Genomic DNA, 10440 nt, shown 5'->3' on the forward strand with positions numbered 1-10440 from the left:
AATAATAATAATACAGTTGGCAAATTGTACAAATAATAACAAATTGTAAAAACTAACAATTTTGGTTTCTCTACAGTAATGAGGTCGTGTTGCAATTCTAAAATAAATAAATCAACAGTTGTTGTTTTTTTAAACATGTTGTAAACACTGATTTATAACATAGAACATATAGATATATATATATAACATATAGATCAGTGGTTGTAAACAATAAATCTCACATCAATGAGAAATAATTTATTAATTAAATATAAATATGACAGAAGAAATTTTAGCATCAATGTCTGAACAAAGTCTAAACAATGTAATAAATAATTTTCCTCTATCTAAATTATGTATGGGAAACGGTCATCGGTTTATTATGAACGTGAACATTTAATGCTCCAATAGAACGCCGCGTTACTAACGGTGCTGATTCTTAGTCCAATCGTAGACAAGCACACTTAGACGTGTCGTCACATGATCAACGTGCGTTCACCGCTCCTGGTTTGAGAAGCAACATGGCGGCACTGGGAGTGGACGTTAATGTGGGGAATGATGACGGAGAATCAAATACAGCTATCAAAGTTCCTGAACGCGTATTACGAAGGGATCAAGCGAGGCTGGAGGAGGCAGAGCGCCGGAGGAACGTCAAGGAGAGTCAGACCGTAACGGAAGAAAAGAGCGATTTCTTCACGTCCACCTTTAATGATGAGAAGACAGCAGTCGAGGAGATGCTCTCCGCATGTGACCACAATGACCGCGACAAAGCCGCAAACACACTGGAAGAGATCACCTTGAAAATTCAACAGCTCCAGAAGTTCCTCAATGACAGCATGATGTTTCTAACGCAGTATGAAAAAAGACAGGCGCAAGCATCCCTGCAGAAGCTCCAGAGCGCTCTTGCTGAGAAAAGAGATGAGCTGTTGCCTAAAAAGAAATTCGCCTTTAGATCCAGGAACACCGGAGCAAGTAAGCAGCCTGCACCGGTTCAACAAACAACAGATAAGTCTGAATCGGATGCGGCTGGTACTGTAGTGGTGGATGCTGCTGTCTCTGTAAATCAGTGTGGATTCTCTCATGCTGACAGTCAAGTCTTAATCAAGCAAGCTGAGGAGATCCAGCAGCGAGATGTTCTGTTATCTCATCTGACAAACTGTAAAGTCAGGCTCTATGGGTGTCCGAGCACTGTGCACATCAAGAACGTCCGCGGCTGCGAGATCCTCTCCGGGCCAGTGTCCAGCTCTGTTTTTGTAGACCAGTGCACTGACAGCACTTTAGTATTCCCCTGTCAGCAGCTGCGCACCCATAACACCACTGCCACGCAGATATATCTGCATGTGACCAGCCGGGCAATTATAGAGGACTGTCATGGGGTCCGGTTTGCTCCATTCACGTGGACTTATCCAGGGATTGATGATCATTACAAAGTGGCTGGACTTGATCCAAACAGAAATAATTGGAGCGAAGTGGATGATTTTAATTGGCTTGCTGCTGGCACACCTTCACCCAACTGGACTGTCATCCCTGAGACGGAGAGGATATGTAGTTGGGATGATGTGGGACAGGCATCCTTATAATTCTGATCTGATAACATTATTGTGTGCTGAGTCACCATGACGCTAAAATTGAGATGCCGTAAACGTTAAATGTTCTAGAATTCCTCGCTTACAAATGAATTGATAGTTAATTAAATTAAAATTAACATAATGAATACAATTAATTGAATGCTGTATAAGAAAATAATAAAGTCTGATTTTATCACATTTGTGTTTGTTTTTGATTCACTTGCCAAGTCTATGCATTTAAGAACTATAATCAGAGTAAAATTATTTATAAAAGGATAGTTCCCCTAAAATAAAAAATACAGATTTAATCGTTTACTTACTTTCGTTTACTGCAGACTTTCTTCTGTGGAACATTAAAGAAGATATTTGTAGAATTGTCTCATTGTTTTTTATCCATGCAATGGAATTCAATATAATATAATCTATAAACTATTTGGTTACCAACATTTTTCAAAATATCTTTGTGTATATTTTGTGTTTTGAAGAAGAAAAAAATAATTCAGATTTGGAATGACATTGAGGGTAAAGTAAATGATAACAGAATTTTCTTTTTTGAGTAAAATATCCTTTTAATTATGTTACTATTGTTTAGACATTTATTCATATGTTAACCTGAAGAAATTTGTGAGTTGTTTTCTGTCTCAACACAAAGTCTTTGTGGAAAAATGCTATACAGATACACATCTTATTGCTGGTGCTTCTTTTTGTGTATTATGTGCAAAAGAATATACTGTACATGTACACAGAAATGGGGTTTTCATTTAATATTTTAAAATGATAACAGTTAATACTAATTGCAAGAAGTGGCCTGTTATATTCAGGTACATTATTATAGTGCATAATGCAACCTTTGTAGTCTTTGATACAAGTACAATCATTATCTGAATATGAAGTTCTGTAAGCTAGTAATTGTCTTGACTATTATTTTTTTTTTTTTTTTTGTGGGTAAAATTAAACAATAAGGTCTCATTTGACTAAATTAGTTAACATGCTTGCATTGCTAACAATACTTGTAGACTTCTTAGAATTTTTTAATCTTAGTTAATATTAATTGCAACCTCTAAAAAAGTTGTCAAAACAATTCAAGTCAAGTCAAATCTTTTAATGTTAGTTCTTGCACTTTGAACTAACATGAATAACTGTGTTTCATAACTTACATTAACAAAGATTAATAAACGTTGTTCAATTATATTCCCCATACTTAATTCATGTTAGCTAACGCATTATCTAATGGTAACAAATTGTAAAGTGTAAGGGTTCTTGACTATAATCAGTTCCACAAATATTTTTACTTTGTAACAAAATGTAGAGATCCTCTCAAACAGTGGTGTGTTTGTTACGAACTCAAAGACCCTGGAAGTGGAAGTGTACTGGTCTTATGTCTTTGCCTCCTGGTTTTTGGTGTCTCTGTTGTCATGCCAGTCATACCATGTGACTAATCAAGCCAATCACACGCCACGGCAGCAGCTTACAGATAGGCTCATCTAGTGGCCAAGGATTTCTGTAAATGGGATGAGGGTGATTAGCTGGGTTTAGGATGACGTACAGTAACTTTGTGTTTAATCATTTGGATCCTTGGCTTTTGTCCTCCCTTTACAGATAGAGGGACACCACTATTTGCGTCAGTACCTGAGGACACTGCTGTTTTAATTATTGAGATGAAAATCCATTTTTAGGATTGTGAAGATAATGTATTACATTGGCGTTTACCTTTAGAAGAACCTGAGTTGGACTATTATGGGTGCGAAGATCATCATGAAAGTAGCTAACAATTTTTCACTTTACTGGAATGGATTACACATTGTGCCTTGAATGCACTTTCAACATTCAACTTCTGTAAGCTACATTGCACAGCTCTCTTTGGAGATCACCAAACTCTGAAAATACTCTTTTATTTAGGACTTTAACTAGTTGTTCAACATGGCTCTTATGAAGGTAAAGTTTGACCTGAAGAAGCGGGTGAAGCTGGCCCAGATGCTATGGCTCATGTACTGGTTTTCCATTATGGCTGGCGTGCTGGTCTTCAGCATGGGCCTTTTCTTTAAAATTGAACTGCGCAAGAGAAGTGAACTTATGGACAACAATGAGAGTCATTTTGTACCCAACATTCTTATTGGTGTGGGTCTTTTGGCATGTTGTCTCAATGCCTGTGGGGGCAAAATCTGCTACGACTCGCTCGACTCCACCAAGTTTGTGAAATGGAAGTCCATTTTAAATCCCTTTCTCATTTGTTGTTTGTTCTTCAACTTCCTCCTCATTGTCACAGCGGTGATGTGTTTTGCCATGCGCATTCCTCTAGAGTTCACACTTGCTGAGGGCCTGAAAAATGGAATGAAGTACTACAAGGACACCGATACACCCGGACGCTGCTACATGAAGAGAACTTTGGATCTCATGCAGATGGAGTTCCGCTGCTGTGGCAACAACAACTATAAAGATTGGTTCGAGATCCAGTGGGTGAGCAACCGATACCTGGACTTCAGCTCCAAGGAAGTCAAAGAGTGAGTGTCTTTTTGTTTCTGAATGGTTGGATGATGTCACCCTTAAATATAAACATTGTTTCCTTTCAGTTCTTTTCAATTCATTTCGTTCAGATATAGTTGAGACATTTAGATAAAGAAGTCTAGCACTTTTAAAAGAAGTTTTTATAATTACTTTTTTTACGAAATCATTTAGCAAATTTAAAGTGAGGGTAGGCACTGGGTGATTTACAGGGGTCAGTTTGCAGTGTAAGTGGTATCAGGCATGTTAGCCAGTTTAAATTTTGTCGCTAATCTTCTTGGATCACATTTTCTTGCCCTCACAGCTTACTGTCCCTTTCAATCAGTTGAATACCTGGTAAATAGGCTTGGAATAGACATTGAAGTTACTAGCCGAACACTTGTGCATTAATATCAAAGAGGTTTTTAATGGCTTTTGATGTTTAACACCTAACCTGTAAAGTCAATTAAAAGTTTTCTAAAGTGACTTAAATGAGCTAAATTATTTTTTTAAATTAATTAATTTATATAAATTGTATTTACTTGGTAATAAATAACAATGAAATTATGGTGTATACATTTTTGAAAGTTGCTTATTTTTAGTGAGCATTCAGAGTTTTCAAACTAAAAAAAGAATGTTGCCAAAATTTTGACTGAGAAATGCACATATAATTAATTTTATTTTGAAATTATAATTGATGTCAAATGAAACATTCACAGTGCTTTTGATAATCTTGTAAATGTTGTTTTCAATTTATTGTACATTTGAGTGCTACTTCTGTCATATGCATTCTGAAATTTAACATGAGCAATACCGAAGTGATAAACTAAAGTATATTTGCAAAACTTTTTGTCTTTAGCCGAATCAGCAGCAATGTGGATGGAAAATACCTAATGGATGGAGTTCCCTTCAGCTGCTGCAACCCTAGCTCTCCACGGCCCTGCATCCAACAGCAAATAACCAACAACTCGGCTCACTACAGTTATGAGCACCACACCGAAGAGCTAAACATCTGGAAACGGGGCTGCCGAGATGCTCTAGTGTCCTACTATGGTGGAATGATGAACACTATTGGGATACTTGTGCTGATTGTCACCCTCTTGCAAGTAAGATGTTTAGCTTTGGAATATCTTAATGTGCTGATCCAGGATCAGACCTCAATCACTTACATTACGTTCCTCTAATCTTAATGGAATATAAAGGTCAAACTGATCTGTGATCAGTATTTAAGGTAAGTTTTGTTCAGTTCAGACACTTAATCTGATAAACTGCCATTACAAGGTGTTTTGTTGTCTGCCCCTAATAAGCTACACATCTGGCTATAGATTTGAGCGGTGATTTAAACCCTGTCCTTTTTATAAGACTATCCCAAAAGGGTGTAAAAGTGAAGGCTGGTTAGAGGTGTAATGGCTAACCTTTGTATGAGATTATACCATGACAGGACAGGAGCCTCGTCCCATCAAACAATCACCTAACATGGCATTATCATGGAAAACATCTAACTTGCTTGGTTATTATTAAATGTAATACACTGTTTGACTACTTTGTAGTAATACTGAAATATGGATTGACCTTCTGGGATAAATAAAACTAGATGACTCAGGAATCAGCAGATGTTAGTTTAAGGAACTTTTTTTTTAATTGATCTAACTTTTAAAAATATTGGTAAATAATACTTATATATTTTACTTAATATTTATATAAAAAATAATAAATAGAAAAAATAATTTAATTAAAATAGTTAATTTGGACGATGCATGAATTTTTGGTTAGCCGATAAAACATTTTGCAGTGTTTGCATATAAATTTCAGTATTGATGGAAATAATTTAAAACCATTGATTAGAACAAAAACTGCCAGGTTTATGACAAATGGTAGCAACAAGAAGACCTTGAACTAGGTGTGGTGGAGATTAGAAGAGTGTGTGGTGATACTGAAGATTCACAGGGATCAAAGGTTGTAATCTGTGTGGTGGAGCTAAATCTTGCTTTCTTAGAAAAGGTTATTTCTCATCACCAACTGGAGATTTATATATGTGTATAGTAGGGGGTACATCATTTATACATAATGATAATATTTATAATATAATATTAGAATTTAATTTATTGTGATTTAAAAAAAAACCCATTTCAATCAGTTTTTATTACTGTCATAAAATTCTATAATATATATAATAACTTTTTTGTACTGTCAGAGTAAAATTACAGTAATGAGAATCATGGGAGCTGATGTTAATAGAAATATCGTATATGATATTAAACCAACAAAACCCATTACAGGAATGAGAATGTGTCACAATGCAAACAAAAAAAAGAGAAAAAAGTTACTTATTTATCTACACCTCATATTTAGATACACCTTATAAGAAAATACTATCTAACTCATATCTTTCATGTTTTGCTTTAGATTGCTGTAATGATTGGACTTCAATATGTAAACACCTCTCTGTCCACGCTGGTCAACCCAGAAGACCCTGAGAGTGAGAGCGAGGGCTGGATCCTGGAGAAAACTGTCAAAGAGACCTTCACTGACATCATGGCTAAAATGAAGGCCATGGGCAAAGGCAATCAAGTGGACGAGGGGGCAAATGAAGAGGCTGTTGCCACTGTGAGCTGAGCGAACCTCACCCATCAAACTTTGCCACACCTATCTGAGGTAGAGAGCTGTGTGAGACAGCCTAAAACTGTAACTATATCACTCACACTGCACACAGTGTAGACAAAGCCAATTAATGAGGAACTGGTGAAAAAAAAGCAAACTTTTTCAGTCAGACACTTTTCTTTAATTAAAGTTGTATATTAGAAACCCATATTATGGTGAAATTACCAAAAAAAAAAAAAACATTAATATCCAAATGATTGACTTGTAAAGAGTGGCTTTAAATATAAATATAATGTAATTTTCCAGCTATGCTCTCCCCTCTGACTTTGTACTTTGCTACACAAACTCTTAACAATTTTATAGTCATATTTTGTTTGTTTTTTTCATATTTGAGTTGACATTCAACCATGACATTTAAAAATGGCTAGTCAGGGATTTGGAATAGTGTGAAAGATATAAATATGGAAACTAGCCTCAGTACAGTGAGTACTTCTATTTATTAGGATTAAACATCACTATTTGTCATGTGAGAGGTATGACAAATGAAAAGAAAACACTTTAAATCACCTTTCAAATTCTATGAGAAGCTAGACAGTTGTCTTGTGGACAAGTTAGATGTTTTGTTTTGTTTTATTTTAAAGTAATGCTTTATAAAAATAAAAGTTATATTTTTGAAGTACCGAGGTTGTGATTTGGGAAAGGGTATAAAAAATTTTTAATATATTTTTGTGACCCATCTGATGATGAGTATACTGCTGTGTTCAGCATCAGATAACACATGATTTCATGAGCTCTAAAAGAAGAGACTGATTTTGCAGGTTTAGGAGACTAGCAACAAATGAGGCCCCAATATGTGCTATGATACAGAGGGATAACCAGGTCCAGGGTGAGGGGATGCTCGAGAAAAGCCCCTGGAGTTGAGGAGACGGCTTAAGACTGGCAGCTAAACCCTGACCTGTGACTTCTGCATTCCCACTGCTGGGAGCTCCTGTGCTTTTACATCCGCACAATTGTTCCATGAAACGTTCCAGGCCAGAGATTGAAACTCTATGCTCAAACCTGTAATTTTTTGTAATTTGTTACAAAAAGAATTCTAATTATGTGTAAATAGTGTAGAATTATTAACAAAAATATAATTTTCTTTTTGTAAAATATAATTGAATTTCTTGTAAGGAAAGTTGACTTTATTCTAGGACCGTGTTTGGTGTGTAGAAATTGTTATTGTAAATAAAACTTGTTTAATTGTAAAAACATTTCTATTGCCCAGTCATTTGATTTCTATTGTCCAGTCATTTGCTGAGATCAAAGAGTAGGGCATTCTGGGAGCTCTGTGGGAGGTTTGCCTTATCCACTAAGATCAGCAGAGAATTATGTGATTATTGCATTCACATGGTGTTTGTCGTGCATGGCGCATGGCAGGGATCTGAATAGTAGGTCTGGTGAGTTTCACCATATGGACAATTTTTGGTTTGTATTTAAAAGTGATGTATATTAAATACCTCATAGTAATCATTAACATAATATCTTAAAAACAAGGATGTCTTTTCATAGATAAGCAACATAACTGCCTGGTTTTACTGATGAAAATTTAGAACCTATCCATACTAAACATCATAATGTTATGTTTTTAGGCATGAAACGCATATGGAAAATGGGAAGGCCGTAAAGAGGGCGACTTTCTTTGGGTATTTTGGTTTGCCGACAAGCACATAAACACAGATGATCTGATAAAGACAGTAAGCTGCTTTTGAGTGTGCTCAGCTTAACTTCTTGGCAGGTGACCTGGACTGCTGCTGCATATCCGGTGAAGAGTATCAAGCGGTGTAGAATACAGAATGTCCTTGAGCAGGTACAATATGTGTCAAACCAAACTGTGCACTTCTCTTTTCCCACATATTTTCCTTTTAGGTTACAGGATTTTTGGGAATGGAGAGAAGCCACGCAAGTGCTGATACACAATTAGCTTTATATATTAACAAAGAGAGTGATCTTATAACTGTAACATCAAACTTGACATCCGCATGTAGGAATATGACTAAGGTTTTGCTATTATTTTAAAACAATAATTTTCATGTGATGTGGAGCACTATTTTCAAAGTTTGTTTGAGAACTGAATCTAAGTTAAAATTTGTTCTGGTCACATTTGGATTCTGCTCAACATAGAAGGATCAGACCTCACAGATGAAGACTTAATTTACTGAACACATTATATTATACAGTATATTATTATACAGATTTCACATTATATTACATTATACAGTTACAGCAAATACAGTGGAGGAGACATATATACAATGCAGTGCAGACACAATACTGAAAAAAACTCTATATGTGGTTTAACAGGCAGAACAGTATGCAGTTTAAAAACTGAAGAAAAAGGAGGAGGAGGTGCATTTGTGCAAGTCTGTGCATGTCAGATGAATCTATATAATACATCTTCAGTACATAATTGGGATTTGACTTGCAGCTTTTAGATGAGTATAGGTGAAGCAATGTAAAATATATATAATTTTTTCCTTAGTTGATTATATTCAAATAATTATTATGTTAATTCTTATAATAATGTTGCTTTTTCAGATTTATAGAAACTGTAACTGGTTTGACTCATTTACTTTACTCATTTGGATTATTCTTAAAGTTGAAATGTGTAATTTTTGGATAAAAGATTTTCTCCTATCCCAGCTTAAATGTTAAAACTGCCAGATCATAAACATGTATTTATTTATCTGTACCACAATAATGACTCATTTGGCATTACTTTTTGCACTTTAATATAGTGTCACCACATAAGTCTCACACTTCACCTTTAAAGAGTATAAACTCAAAGGATTTGAACATTGACCCGGTTTTAAAATCCTCTTTCTTTGACTTGAACAGTAGGGGTCAGTGACAGAACTAGGCCAACCAGCACAAACACGTCATTAAACCTGAACTATCGATTTAAGTCTCAGATAAACACTGCCATCTGTTGGTGTGTTCTTTAATGTATTGAAGTGGTGTACAATAATCATTGTTATCAAGGTATTGACTAGGTCTCTATAAGATTCATTTGTTTCTCAGACGAAATTAAGTCTCTGCAAACACTACAGAACCTGTTTTAATGTGTTGAGATGAATTGTCTACTCTTTCTCCAGGGATTTGAGCTCCTCTCTCTGTTCCTCTCAACTGGAAAATTGCCTCATCTCTCGATCCATCTTTTACCAACATCTTCAGGCAAAGCTGAGCTCCTCCTAAATAGAATCATGCAGACACCCACACTCAGTGGCCATTATACCACCGATGTTCACCCATTTCAACTGCTTCAACTTCTCTGCATGGTTTGCATTATAATCTGCTTTATAGTAGGCCCAATAGTTTACTTAGAAACGAAAAATCTGTTATCAATACTCAATCACAAATAAGATTTTTGTTTTGCCATTAGTGGTCAGGAGTTTGAGTCATCCCAGTGACTTTTGAATCAGCTCACCAAAAAGATTTATTCAGTGACCATTTCTTCATATTACATATTTACCCCAGTAAGTGGCGACAAATGTAGCATATTTTATGCATTATGAATAAGGCATTGAATTGATTAGTTAAAAAAACAACAGTCTTTTTATATGAGTTTCATTAAAATTTTTCATATTTATAAGTCTACTAGGCGGCCATATTCTGAGTCTTCTAAAACCTTGCAAAATATTGTATAAGCATAGACTTTAGGTCCCATTTGTATCTTAACAGGCTCCATGAACTAAAAGAACTGCCTATACAAAAATGTCTATTTTTCTATTACATGGGGAAAATAACAGCATGTGCATTTGGAACAACATGA

General features: G+C 35.5%; 2 protein-coding genes across 3 annotated transcripts; both read left to right on the forward strand.

Annotated features, from left to right (window-relative positions):
• The first annotated feature begins 324 nt into the window (after positions 1-324).
• Positions 325-1743, forward strand: LOC122147040 (tubulin-specific chaperone C-like). Its single transcript, XM_042767958.1, has one exon. The coding sequence runs from the start codon at positions 501-503 to the stop codon at positions 1557-1559; it is 1059 nt and encodes a 352-aa protein (XP_042623892.1). The 5' UTR covers positions 325-500; the 3' UTR covers positions 1560-1743.
• A 1067-nt stretch (positions 1744-2810) lies between these two features.
• Positions 2811-7876, forward strand: prph2a (peripherin 2a (retinal degeneration, slow)). Of its 2 annotated transcripts, XM_042767959.1 has the most exons (4): positions 2811-4048; positions 4888-5134; positions 6435-6683; positions 7497-7869. In XM_042767959.1, the coding sequence occupies exons 1-3, from the start codon at positions 3468-3470 to the stop codon at positions 6642-6644; spliced, it is 1038 nt and encodes a 345-aa protein (XP_042623893.1). In that variant the 5' UTR covers positions 2811-3467; the 3' UTR covers positions 6645-6683; positions 7497-7869. The 2 variants fall into 2 exon arrangements, with proteins under 2 accessions (XP_042623893.1, XP_018969355.1); XM_019113810.2 differs by having other exon boundaries at positions 2812-4048; positions 6435-7876.
• Positions 7877-10440: the final 2564 nt, after the last annotated feature.

This window comes from Cyprinus carpio, chromosome A12 (assembly GCF_018340385.1).
Source record: "Cyprinus carpio isolate SPL01 chromosome A12, ASM1834038v1, whole genome shotgun sequence".
NCBI lineage: Eukaryota > Metazoa > Chordata > Actinopteri > Cypriniformes > Cyprinidae > Cyprinus > Cyprinus carpio.

Coding starts and splice junctions, on each gene's coding strand:
- LOC122147040 (XM_042767958.1), top strand. CDS start 501: ATGGCGGCACTGGGAGTGGACGTTAATGTGGGGAATGATGACGGAGAA.
- prph2a (XM_042767959.1), top strand. CDS start 3,468: ATGGCTCTTATGAAGGTAAAGTTTGACCTGAAGAAGCGGGTGAAGCTG. Junction 4,049..4,887: donor AGCTCCAAGGAAGTCAAAGA/GTGAGTGTCTTT, acceptor TTTTGTCTTTAG/CCGAATCAGCAGCAATGTGG. Junction 5,135..6,434: donor TGATTGTCACCCTCTTGCAA/GTAAGATGTTTA, acceptor GTTTTGCTTTAG/ATTGCTGTAATGATTGGACT.